The 13,797-nt window shown below is 44.3% G+C and overlaps 2 protein-coding genes across 2 annotated transcripts in view; one reads left to right on the forward strand and one right to left on the reverse strand.

Annotated features, from left to right (window-relative positions):
* The first annotated feature begins 8,626 nt into the window (after positions 1-8,626).
* On the forward strand, positions 8,627-11,731 carry LOC120935839 (putative nuclease HARBI1). Its single transcript, XM_040347894.1, has 3 exons — positions 8,627-9,712; positions 10,731-11,090; positions 11,259-11,731. The coding sequence occupies exons 1-3, from the start codon at positions 9,010-9,012 to the stop codon at positions 11,261-11,263; spliced, it is 1,068 nt and encodes a 355-aa protein (XP_040203828.1). The 5' UTR covers positions 8,627-9,009; the 3' UTR covers positions 11,264-11,731.
* A 993-nt stretch (positions 11,732-12,724) lies between these two features.
* Positions 12,725-13,797, reverse strand: part of LOC120935841 — a 4,746-nt gene continuing 3,673 nt past the window's right edge. The window contains exon 8 of the mRNA XM_040347895.1: positions 12,725-13,466. Within this exon, the coding sequence (XP_040203829.1) occupies positions 13,258-13,466 (209 nt within the window). The 3' untranslated portion in view covers positions 12,725-13,257. The remainder of the gene's footprint in view (positions 13,467-13,797) is intronic.

The raw sequence follows: 13,797 nt of genomic DNA on the forward strand, positions 1-13,797 counted from the left end.
GGTGTATCTCCTGATACGCCATCGTATCTGTTGTTCTATCTATGCGCCTGATTCATAGAATCAGTTACGCATAGATAGCCATAAGATCCGACAGGTGTAATTGTTTTACACTGTTGGATCTTAGGATGCAGTACCGCGGCCGCCGCTGGGGGTAGTTCGCGTCGTAAACCAGCGTCGGGTATGCAAATTAGGAGTTACGGCGATTCCCGACGGTTTTTCGCATCCGCTACGTCGCCGCTAGTCTAGTTTCCTGTCGCAAAGTTAGTCGTTTTTTTTGGTGCCCTAACTTTACACAGCAATCGTATTGCTGTATAAAGTATGGCCGTCGTTCCCGCATCGAAATTTAAAAAATAACGTTGTTTGCGTAAGCCGTCCGGGAATACGGAATTACGCTACGCGCGTCTCCATTCGAAAAAATGACATCACTTCGTGCAAAGCACGGCGGGAGTTCGGAAACGGAGCATGCGCGGTAGGTCCAGGGCGGGAGCGCGCCTAATTTAAAGGGCACACGCCCATTTAAATTGGCTCGCCTTGCGCCGGAGGCCGTAGGTTTTCATCGCAAGTGCTTGGTGAATCAGGCACTTGCGATGAAAAATTGCGGCGGTGTAATGTATCTGCGATACGTTACGCCGCCGCTCTTCTATGTGAATCTGGCCCATAGTTCCGGTGAGTGGTGCCCAGAGGGGGAGGGGTGACATGAGCACTAAGTGGTGTATATATAAGGGAGTGGAGCGATTTCTTCTTCACACTTATTAATGGACTTTGTTTGAGGAATGTTTGGAATGTGATGTTTGCACATCTTTTCACTTTTTTACTGTTTGTATATTTTCATCATGACATCAATGTGAATGGAGAGGGGTTGTTGTGGTTATTACACTCATTTTTCTTCTATTTTATGTATAACAAAGTATTGTAGAAAAGATCACACCATAGAAAATGGGGGAAAGTAGAAAATAAACCCGGATATGAAGGTGACATTTGTTTACGAGGAACACCTTAACAATTACCACCATTTTATTCTCCAGGGCCTCTGCTTTCAGAAAATATATGTTTGGGGGTTTTATCTAATCTTCAGGCCCAAAATCTGCATTTTACCATGGGCTAGATTCAGGTAGCAGCGCCCCTTCTTACGGCGGCGCAGCGTATCGTATTTATGCTGCGCCGCCGTAAGTTTGAGAGGCAAGTGCTGTATTCACAAAGCACTTGCCTCCTAACTTACGGCAGCGTAGCGTAAATGGGGCTGGCGTAAGGGCGTGTCATTCAAATGATGTTGAGGGGGCGTGTTTTATTTAAAATAGGTTGACCCCACGCCGTTCGTGAAAAAATCCCAGTGCGCATGCTCGAAATTCCGACGCAAATTGCTTTCGACGTAATAAATTCAAATTTCGAAGCGGGAACGACGTCCATACTTAACATTGGCTGCAGCACCTAATAGCAAGAGCAACCTTACGCTGAAAAAGCCTAACGTAAACAACGTAAATAAATTTCGACGGCCGTACGTACGTTTGTGAATCGGCATCAGTGGCGTCACTAGGGTTGGTGTCACCTGGTGCGGTAAAATATGGTGTCACCCCCCCCCCCCCCCAAATAACAGTTTCCAAATATTTTTTACCCTACTGTTTGCTCTCTGTTCTCCTTTCTTCCCCTTTTCTCTCTCTCCCTATCCATCTTTCTTGTTCGTTCTATCCCTTCTTCTGTCTCTCCATTTTCTTTGTCCCCTCCCCCCACCTCTCTTTCTCCAGGACCTGAATTCACATCTCAGGAGCCTATAGGCCAGGGGCGTACCTAGAGCATTTGGCACCAGGGGCGGATCCAATATCTGGCACCCCCCCCTGCATACCTCTGTATCCTTCAATATCTTTTTGTTACTACTGTGTACCCCTCTCCACAACTGCACCTCTGGACCACTTTACATTACACAGCACCCTGCATCAATGGACCCCTTTACATTACACAGCCCCCTGCACCTCTGGACCCCTTTACATTACACAGTACCCTGCATCACTGGACCCCTTTACATTACACAGTACCCTGCATCACTGGACCCCTTTAAAAATACACAGTACCCTGCATCACTGGACCCCTTTAAAATTACACAGCACCCTGCATCACTGGACCCCTTTACATCTCACAGCCCCCTTCACCTCTAGACCCTTTTACATTACACAGCACCCTGCACCTCTTTACATTACACAGCCCCCTGCACCACTGGACCCCTTTACATCACATAGCCCCCTGCACCTCTGGGCCCCTTTACATCACATAGCCCCCTGCACCACTGGACCCCTTTACATCACACAGCCCCCTGCACCTCTGGACCCCTTTACATTACACAGCACCCTGCACCTCTTTACATTACACAGCCCCCTGCACCACTGGACCCCTTTACATCACATAGCCCCCTGCACCTCTTTACATTACACAGCCCCCTGCACCACTGGACCCCTTTACATCACATAGCCCCCTGCACCTCTGGGCCCCTTTACATCACATAGCCCCCTGCACCACTGGACCCCTTTACATCACATAGCCCCCTGCACCCCTGGACCCCTTTACATTACACAGCACCCTGCATCACTAGACCCCTTTACATTACACAGCCCCCTGCACCACTGGACCCCTTTACATCACATAGCCCCCAGCCCCTCTGGACCCCTTTACATTACACAGCACCCTGCATCACTGGACCCCTTTACATTACACAGCACCCTGCATCACTGGACCCCTTTACATCTCATAGCACCCTGCATCTCTGGACCCTTTTACATTACACAGCACCCTGCATCACTGCACCCCTTTTACATTACACAGCCGCCTGCACCTCTGCACCCCTTTACATCACATAGCCCCCTGCACCTCTGGACCCTTTTACACTACACAGCCCTCTGCACCCCTTTACATTACACAGCACCCTGCACCTCTGGACCCCTTTACATCACATAGCCCCCTGCACCTCTGGACCCCTTTACATTACAAAGCACCCTGCATCACTGGACCCCTTTAAAATTACACAGTACCCTGCATCACTGGATTCCTTTACATTACACAGCACCCTGCATCACTGGCCCCCTTTACATCTCATAGCCCCCTGCACCTCTGTACCCTTTTACATTACACAGCACCCTGCATCACTGCACCCCTTTTACATTACACAGCCGCCTGCACCTCTGGACCCCTGCATGTTACACAGACCCCCTTCAGTGCAGACACCCCCCCTCAGTGCAGACACCCCCCCTCAGTGCAAACCCCCTCAGTGCAAACCCCCAGTGCAAACACCCCCCTTAGTGAAAACCCCCTCAGTGCAAACACCCCCTTAGTACAAACCCCCCCCCCAGGTGCAAACACCCCACCTCCCCATTCAGTACCTCAGATCATCGCAGCGCCACGGCACATGGACAGAAGGTCCCCTCGGCCCCTCCCCCTCTGTACACACAAACAGAGAGGAGGGGGCTGTGCCTGTGTGCCGACTGCTGAGCACCGCTAACAGCCCGTGGCTGTGAGAGGAGGGGATGGATGGTGCTGCGGTGTCACCCCGCAACCCCCCTCCTCTTGTACCGCGGCGCTCCGATTCCGCGGCGCTCATCGCTGCAGTCACGGGGGGGGGGAGCCCCCCCCCCCCCACATGTCAGCTAAAAAAATAAAAAAAGATTTTTTTTTTAAACGGGATGGTGTCACCCCTCTAGCGGGTGTCACCCGGGTGCGGACCGCACCCCTCTAGAAACGCCTCTGTTGGAGCCCCTAGCACTTTATATATGAATGTCTCCACATATTTTAGTGTATTTGTGATAATTGATGTGCGGCACACACAATAGGACAGCGCTGTGACACATAATGCTCTTTTAGGTGATAAAGGGAAGACTTACCTTTGTTACAGCAGCAGTCCGGTATAAGTTATTTCTGGAGGTATTTGAGTTGTTACACATAGCGCAGGTTTTTTTCTATTTATATTGGGGACATAATTGCCCAAATCTGGGGATCAGGAGCCATTTCCACCCTTTACTCTTGGCTGGGGTTCTTTGTTTCCATATGTAGCGCTCACCCCCGAAGGAGCCGCTGGTTGATTTGGGATCGGCGTATTAAGTTACCAAGTTCTTCTGTCTAGGGGTGATACTTGTGAGTGTGGAACAATTGTCCAGGCGGTAGCGTGAGTTTCCAATGCTTTATTCCCAGGCCAACATTAACAGTACACACAGTCAGGGCTGTGGAGTCGGTAGATAAATGTTCCGACTCCTCAGTTTTATGTACTTCCGACTTCGACTCCCCGACTCCGACTTAATATGCAAATGTATTTTATACATTCCTTGAGGGAAAGAAACGCAACCTACCACAGGACTACTGGCTGGGAAGCCAACAGTCTACTGTACTGCACAGTTTAAGCAAAAGACAAACACAATGAAAACAATCAAGTGGCTGGATAGTAGCAGCAGGCATAAACATCAGGAACAGGATCTTTACCAGTTCAAAAATACAAACCACATTATTTGGTTGTTTTAGAACAAAAACAAAGCTTATCTATAATGAACCAAAAACAAAATCTGCAAAACCTAGAAATGGTTTATATTAATCTTGAAATGTAGTTATAGGCTTAGCAAATGCAAATCAATTCAATGTAGAGTTCTAAGGAAGAGAATTGCCTCTGCCAGATCCTCTTTCATAGAGGCTCTTAAGTCAGACTTTATTATTTTTAGGGCTGAAAATAATCTTTCGACACTGACTTGGGTGGGTGGCATTGCAGTAACTATTCTGGCCACATCACTAACGATCTCTGGATAAACAAGGATGGCTTCTTCAACAGTAAGTTTTGATGAGCGATCATACTTTTCAACTTCTTTTAGTGCTTTATAAAACTCCTGTTGGAATTTTTTTATTTGGACACTTACTGGTTCTCTAACGCTTATGCGACGTCTCTTTCCTTTAGCAACTTCCATTTTGTCTAAGAAGGAATCAAAGTCAAACACAACACTATGGAAAGTATTGCAGCTCCTAATTGTGCGTTGCGTGCCATATAGTGAAGCACATGAAAAGCATGCTTCTTCACGGTCACTTAACGTGTTCGTTTTGCGGTTACGTGAGGCACTGCATGCATTGGTCTTTATTCTTACAGTAGAGAAGTCATTAATTATAACTTTTTGTGAATTGGGACATTTAAACTTGCTTTTTTTTTTAAATTCCAATCTAAATTTAGTAGGAGTCGGAGTCGGTGCATTGTTTTCCGACTCCGACTCCAGGTACCCAAAATTTACTCCGACTCCGACTCCACAGCCCTGCACACAGTAGAGAAAGAGGTTGATGAGTAGGGAGAACTTGTAGCATCAGGCCTTGGATATCAGAAGCATAGAGAGCAAGCCTGCTCTTGGCACATATAATTCAACACGTCGCTACCCTCGCCAGGGTGGGTAAGGGCCCTTTGGACAGGCAGTTAACTCAGACCTGGCAGCCAAAGGGTCACTCGCAATAATCAGATCACTGGGAGGAAACAATGCCTCTGCCACAGGCGTAGTACATTTTCTTAGTATAATCTCAGTATAAGGATAGCGAATCCTCACAGTAAGTCTTACTCTGTAGGATCACCTACAGACAGCAAATATAAGGTACCTGTCATGTAGCGTGGTGATCGGATCCCCGGTGGTTCGTCCAGGCCTTGCAGACAACCTCTGCACTCAGGTTCTCCCAAGCCAATCCCCCACCGTTCAGCCTCCAGCTTAGGATCTGGAACCCAGCAAGCCGCTGGGGTCCCTTTCTTCATCAAAAGAAGGCTCCGCAAGGTGCACAGCCTCAACTGGGCAGGCCATGAGGATGGGGCCCGCGGATGCGCGCACCCTGAAGGTGGATGCAGCGCCTTGAACTCAGGCCCCGCAGACTACCTCAGCAAAATGGCGGGTGCTCCAGATATACCCCCCGCCAGCATGCCTAAAGAGATAAACTCCTTTGATTGGCTGCTGGGGAAGGATGGTTCTGTCAGAACCCCTATAGCGCCAACTGTCGCCCTGGGGTGGCAGCGCACCCCTAGACACACAGACTGACCCAAGAGACAGTTCTGAACTGGCAACAGCACAAACTAACAATTAGTGAATGGGAGCAACTGAAATCTCCCATTCCCCACTAACTTTAGCGTAATGCCCCACTAATTTTAAGGGGGGGGGGGGGCTAAACATATAATATATGTTCAACATGACTAAATCTGACATCAATTTTACTGCAGAATCAAAGATGCCAAAATGTCTCCCTCCGAGCAGTAATATAGTTCTATCCCCCTTGGTGGGAGTGGAGATGACCCATCTAGAAAGAATCGGATATACAGTATATACACACACACACACAGCACAAGGCCGTGTTCACACTACGAGATGTTTCTCAGGGCTGCAGTTCCTCTAAGTTCCACAAGGTGGTGATCTCACTTCTACCCAGACAGGAAAACTCTATGGAAGACAGGAAGTGATGTCAGGAACAGACAGGAAGTTTCGGGTGAGAGGTGAGTTGGGAGGAAGTAGAGAGGAGACGTTGGAAGTGGCAGCAGAGGAGGTAATAAGATCTTATTTTCTATTTACACCCAGTAACCCCGTCATGTCCGTCCTCTTCCTCCATAGTCACTGTGACGTATTTTATCTCCAGCAGATGATGATACACACATATATAGTGTGGAAATGTACAATAACCCAGGGCCGATCCTAGGCAGGGTGCATTGCACCCAGGCGCCTGCAGAGGTGGAGGCCCCGAACATCTAACAGACCCTCTAAGGCTGCATTCACACCTAGGCGTATATACGCCTGAAGCGCGACGCCGCAGCCGCCCCTAATACGCTGGAGGGGTGATTTTACATGGTCAGCTATGGAGATGGTTCACATCTCCACGCCGAACGCCGAGACGCCTGAAGCTCAAAAGAAGTCCCGGACCCTTTTTTTCGGGCGGCTTCGGCGTTCGGGCATAGCCGACCATGTAAAAAATCACCCCTCCAGCAAAAAACAATGTTTAAAACGTCGCGTTTTGTCGCCGCAAATCGCGGGACAAAACGCCTATTTGATGTCGCCGCAATACGCGGCAGATCACCTACGCTGAGGTGTGAATGGAGCCTTAGGCCCCGTACACACGAGAGGATTATCCTCCGGAACGTTCCCGCGGATAAATCCTCTGGCGGATTTTGATCTGATGGTTGTACTAACCATTAGATCGAAATCCGCGCGGAATCCATCCGCGGTGAAGGGGCGCGCCGGCGACGTGCGCGACGCTGGAAGATAAAGACTTCCACGCATGCGTTGAATCATTACGACGCATGCAAGGGAGAGGAGCGGACAGATTGATCCGGTGAGTCTGTACAGACCACCGGATCAATCCGCTGGACAGGATTCCAGCGGATAGATTTCTTAGCATGCTAAGAAATTTTTATCCGCTGGAAATCCGTCGGCTGGAATTTTTTCCGCCGATAAATGTCCGCTGGGACGTACACACGACCGGATCTATCCGCTGGAACTGATCCGCGGATAAATCCCAGCAGATAGATCTGGTGGTGTGTACGAGGCCTAACAGAAGCCCTCTCTGTGTCCATCACAGAGGTCCCCCTCCAGGTTCCAATAAAGTACTCCGCTCCTCTTCCTGTATTTTGTTTATTGTTAAGAGATCATGTAAGGATCCCAGGGTAATGAAGACTTCGGGGGGAGCATCTCTGTGGTTGAGTCATTGCCATAGAAACATTTGTAAAGGGGAGGAGTTAGTAAAACGACGATGCTCATGTGGGGGCGCCAGAAATATTTCTGCACCCAGGCGCCTGTGACCCTAGGCTCGGCCCTGGAATAACCCTGTATATTACAATGAGGGAATTTATGGTCTGTACCATGGGGGGAGTTATTGATGTCAGTAAATGTCGGTTCCAGACGTTGTATGTGGGGGGAATGAAATGATAATTAAAGGTCGGGATTAGGGAAGATTTCTGCAAGATTTTACACAGGAATGATCAGCGCCCCTCCAGAGACACAATGATGAGTCTCACAATAGGAGTCTGAAAGGGACAGGATTTTGGGGGGATGAGATTGTGAACCCGGAGTGGGAGGGGGGAATTTTATCAACGAGACATCCCGCAAACCACCATAGTATCTGCAGCCGGGACCCTGGCGGTGGATTAGCTCTTCTCCTTATGTTGGTATTCCCCATTTACTGCTATAGAGACGTCCATTGGTTCACAGGCACCACAAACTCTGTGGAACTACAGAGCCCAGCACACCTAGTCATCTACAGCCGGGCTTTTTCTGAGTAAGTGCTGCCAGGTTACCCCAGGAGTTGTCTGAGGCCCCGTACACACGACAGAGGAACTCGACGTGCTTGGCACGTCGAGTTCCTCGTCTCGTTTTGGGATGAAGCCGCCGAGGAGCTCGGCGGGCCGGCTTCTCCTATAGAACAACGCGGCCAACGAGAAAATAGAGAACATGTTCTCTATTTTCTCGTCGAGCTCCTCGGCGGCTCCATCGAGCCAAAACTGTACAGACGACAGAGATTCTCGGCAGAATCCGGGTTTTGACCGAGTTTCTCGGCGAATTCTGCCGAGAATCTCTGTCGTGTGTACGAGGCCTGACACTTTATTATCAGAACGTTTTATTGGAACTATCATGTTGTGGATTCAGATAATCCTGATAATGGGGTCAATTCACAAAGCTTTTTTTGCCGATACCGGTCGTTATGTAAACGATTTCACACGTTATTGAATCAAGTCCAATTCACTAAACGATTTAACGCTTGTAAAAATCATCAAATAACGTTTCACTACACAGAACCGATATTTTTAGTTTTGAGTCGTTATTGAACGTATTGATCGTTGTTTTAACGACTCAAATCGTTAAATATGTACAGAAGTGCAATTCACAAAGGTTTTTTAGACAATTAACGATCGCTAAGCAATCGTTAAATAAGCACCTCCCTGAGGGTGGCGTTATGACATTTCCCAGGCGGTATATCATTTGTTGAGAGGAATTTTTTGGCGGTTTAGGCTTGTGGTAAATTTTGTTACGAGTTTTGTGCAAGATGGAACCATTTGGATGTGCTCTATTTGAACTGAAACTGATCCAGAGGCGAAGAAGGACACGTCAGAATGTCGTTCAGATAGAGAAACGTGTATTTCGTTCACGTACCTTTTTGGATCAATTTTCTGAAACCCAGGTGATAGCCAAATTTAGATTATCCTCTCCCATGATATATTCCCTGTATGATGAAATACACTTGGCCCTAGAAACACGCACGCGGAGAAGTAATGCAGTACCAGGTCTTGTGCGTTTTTTGGCAGTACTTCATTTTCTAGGAAAGGCCTCATACCAACATGTCAGTGGTGAGATTGTTGGCATCTCACAACCCAGTTTTTCCCGCTGCTTGGTCGACGTCCTGCAAGCACTGCGACAACTTGCTCCAAAATACATTCATATGGGCAAGTCACGTGAAGAGCGGGATCAAATAAAACGTGGTTTTTTTGACCTAGCAGGAATGCCCAATGTCATTGGGGCAATAGACTGCACCCATGTGCCATTATGTCCCCCATCAGAACAGGAGCACATCTACAGAAACCGTAAGGCTTACCATTCCCTCAACATCCAGGTGATCTGTGATTCGAACCTCATAATCCGTGATGTTGTCACCGGCTTTCCAGGATCCTGTCATGATGCCCATATATTGCGCCAATCGGGAATATATGATACTCTGGACAAGGACTTAGAAAATAATGGATGGCTGCTGGGTAAGTGTGCTCCACTGTTTATTTTATGGTGTGTTTTCCAGTTATAAATGCGTATTTATTTTTTTATTCCATACTAGACTGACATTAGTGCTATATCAGTAACATGACAGCTCAACAGCTTTACATTAATCAGTATTTCAAAAACATGTAATAATAAACTCAGAATTTAAATGTCCAAAATACTTTCAAGTACTTTTTAGTTAGCTATCACCTGGTTCAAGGTCCACAAATCTTTCCTTTCTCATGTGAGGTGTATTGTTGTTCCACATGTTCCGTGTGCACTGAAAAGTAGTCACTACTTCAAGCTTGCTTAAGTAATGTATTACACTATCATATTAAGACATCACATGAGAGAGCTAGGAACTACTTATCAAAACACACATGACCAAGGTGTGCCAAAGAAGCCACCCACCAGAATTAAGTACAGTACCTATATGTAAATGATTGCAGCATAAGATGCAACAATTTTGTCAGTAGTTGATTTACTTGAATGTATAGTTAATATTTAAATCTGGGAGTTCAACACTATCCCTTTGGTTAACCCCCCAATATGCATAACATCAAGCAGCACTACCAAGCACAACAATCACCCCCCCCCCCATTGTGCATATGTATTGTACATGAAACAGACATGTCCCTCTGGTTCTCCGTTATAGTCCCATACGAGGTCTGCACTATAGTATTGAAATATTTATGACAGGCAGACTTTCCCTCCAGCATTTTTTTTTTTGCATAACATTCACATGCACTACACTACACTACAGTAATCATGGCCCACAACTGTGGTATGCTGTTGTGTTGTGAGTTAAGTACCATTAATGCTCAATCAAAAGTACAAATCCAGAACCTTGCCCCCACAAATAATTTTAAAATGTGCTTTATTAGACGTATGTTATCCATATGTGACTAACAATGGAAAATTTTCTAAAATGACCACACAATTGGCCACTACATCATGTGATTTAGCATGATTTCTTCTATACTTACAAATAAATTTATATTGTTTTAAAATTTATAGGAGATGCTGGTTACCCCTGTCTACCATGGCTCTTAACACCAATCAACAGGCCATCCTCTCCTGCAGAAGCAGCTTACAATGTTGCTCATACAAAAACAAGAGTGGTGATCGAAAGATGCTTTGGTGTCCTAAAGAGCCGTTTCCGATGCATGTCCTTGTCTGGTGGATTCCTACAGTATTCCCCCAGTAAGGTAGCTGATATGTTCCTAGCATGCAGCATTCTCCATAACATTGCAAGGCATGGTGGACTACAAGAGGAACTAGACACCACAGTGGAGGATGACATGCCCACAATTCCAGTGGAAAATGATCAAAGGGGAAACACAGCAAGAAGTAAACTGATTGCAAACTATTTTTCAGGTAATAAACCACCGTAACATGGTTTTAATTTTCCAAACATCATCAGAAATGATCACAAACTTGCATTATTAAGTTGAAGAGACAGACATGCTGTAAAATGAATTATTTGGGCTGATCTTGTTTATCAATGTAAAATCTTAACCAATGATGTTTTTTTTATTATTTCAGGTTAACTCAACTCTAAAAACTTTGGAGAACTATAATAAAATTAAGACAAGAGTACAAAAATTGCAAAAAAATGAGTCTTTATTTTGTTTTTGTATTTTCACTTTGTTGTACTTCTTTTGCATTTATTTTTTACAACATTGAACAATAACAGTTTCAAACATGTAAAATAAAAGTTTCACTTAAAAGTCTTTTACAAAATCTAAATTGTGTTTGAATTCTTTATTGCAACAAATGTAAGTGTGGGTTATACACGCAAAAATTCTGTTCATCTGCTAATAAGTACCAACATTTTTTTGACATTAGTGAGAAGCAATAAAATAGAAGACCGAACTGTGTGCCAAAGACAGTTGAAATGCTGCAGTTGCCTGAAACCATGTCCTTGCCAGAAAGATGGTGAATGAAATGAGTGCTGTTAACTGCGTTGTGTGGGAGAGGGGAGAAATGAAATAAAACTAAAATAAATACCACCAATTGACGTAATGGCAGATGGCTATAGCCAACCTAAGGTAAAGAGAGTAAGTGACCTGTAAATAAGCCGTTGATATGCAAACCATTAAATAACACAATAATTGAATCATAATATTATATTTTTGGTGTTATTTATTGTTTTGTATATCATCACCTTCATCACTGGTCACTTAACTCTACCTTTGGTTGCCTATAGTCATCTACCATTACCCCAAATGTTACATATATTTTAATTTCTCCTCTCCACCCCACACCGCAGTTACCATTACTCATTTCATTACTGAGAAACAATGCACGTTAGTTAAAATGTTAACTATTCCACGCAGGGCATTTGAAAGATGGAATAGCGGTTGTCTACAAATTGCAGAAACATTTTTAACCTCATTAGTCAGGAAATGATACCTACATTCCATACCAATAACATGTGGTTTCAAAAGTTACAGAAGTCAAATTACAGCCAACACAACATCAAAAATATATGGTTGGGCAAGATGGAGTATGCAACCATTTGGATGTTTGTTTTTTTAGTATGAATCAAACTACCGGCGAAAACCACACAGAGAAACATGGTCCTTGCTGTGACAACAACAATGGATGGCGCATTTTAGTCACAGAGTACAGATAAAAAACCAAGCACTTGAGTGAAAATATCAATAATTTACATCCATGTGGATAAAATATAAAAAAAAAAATTTAGATCCAATAGTGTGCCTTCCTGACGGAAGAAAAGCATGACAAACCTGTCACATTTTCTGCTGTGACAAAGGGTGTCTGTTTCAAATGCGTAGACGTGATGTTATGTGATGTATTCTCCTATTAAACGAATATGATTGATGATTTTATGTAGTGCTGATAAATTATATCTCTACTCTGTAACTTCAACTCTATTACTATTGATAGTTCACTTCTACTTTTCAACAATCCTACCACTTTTTTAGCCTTACAACAAAAAAATGGTTCTGCTTTTGAAAAAAAAATATACATGTTAAAAAAAATATTTGACAATATTGTTGCACTTGCATTTCAACGTGTATATACAAACAATTATGAAAACCGTAATGATAACAGTAATGAATACTAGAACATGCTTGATAGATAAAAATAGATTTCACATAATTCTCAACCTTTTTTGAAATGTTTTCAGAGGCTATAATGTCATAGCAAAAATCCCATATAACATTAATTGTATATCTATTGAAAATAAAATCAAAGCTACATAACTGTCTAAAGACGTTTCATTGGTCATCCAACCAGCTTGATCAATGATGGCCATTGAAACATCTAAAACTCAAATACAAACGTCATGTTGATTACACATATTTGGTACAGATCTGCAACGACATGGTCAAATGACATATTTAACTGGAAAAAGCATCTATATAGCAGTCAACTTTGGGCAATATATGACTTAACAATGTTGCGTGCTGAGTAAAAATTTAAAGAACAAATGTTTGCAAGCTCTTTAAATTCAAACTCAGTTGTGAATTATGTGAAATGTATTAAAAAAAAAAAATTGTACTTCTTATAACATTTAAATATCCTGAATAGTAAAATTATCAATAGCATCATTTTCGATAATACTTTCACAAACAAAACTGCTGTGGTTGCTGCTGGTTAGATTCCGAGCATTATGAGATTGCTCACCAGGAGATGGCAGATGTGCTTCTAAGAGTTCAGTTAGTTTGGCCATAAAGGAGAGCTTCTGCTGGCGATAGGTGTGTTGAGCTGCATTATGTTGCTCTAGGAGAATATTAGATTTGCATATGTTACTATTTAGGTTATCCAATCTCTGCATGAGCTGTTCTCTAAAATTTTGTTGTTCACTATGAAATCTATCACTCTGTTCTCTATCAAAATGGTACTGTTCCCTATCCATGTTTCGTGTCCTACAAATTGTTCTCCTGTCTCTAGGTCTGCTTAACTCTGGGGGTTCAGTAGCAACCACATCAGGAGTACCCAGGATGGGTGTATCTAAAGTTATATGGTTGGACACAGTTGGGTTTGGCATTACTTCAGAAGCATTTACATTACTAGCATTTTCATGACTAGATTCTTCTAGGAAAAGGGTGAT

Source organism: Rana temporaria, chromosome 4 (assembly GCF_905171775.1).
Source record: "Rana temporaria chromosome 4, aRanTem1.1, whole genome shotgun sequence".
Classification (NCBI taxonomy): Eukaryota; Metazoa; Chordata; class Amphibia; order Anura; family Ranidae; genus Rana; species Rana temporaria.

What these genes read in the sequence shown, in the direction of transcription:
- LOC120935839 (XM_040347894.1), top strand. Translation starts at nt 9,010, where the DNA reads ATGGAACCATTTGGATGTGCTCTATTTGAACTGAAACTGATCCAGAGG. An exon ending in AAATAATGGATGGCTGCTGG is followed by an intron (nt 9,713 to 10,730) that starts GTAAGTGTGCTC and finishes TAAAATTTATAG; the next exon opens with GAGATGCTGGTTACCCCTGT.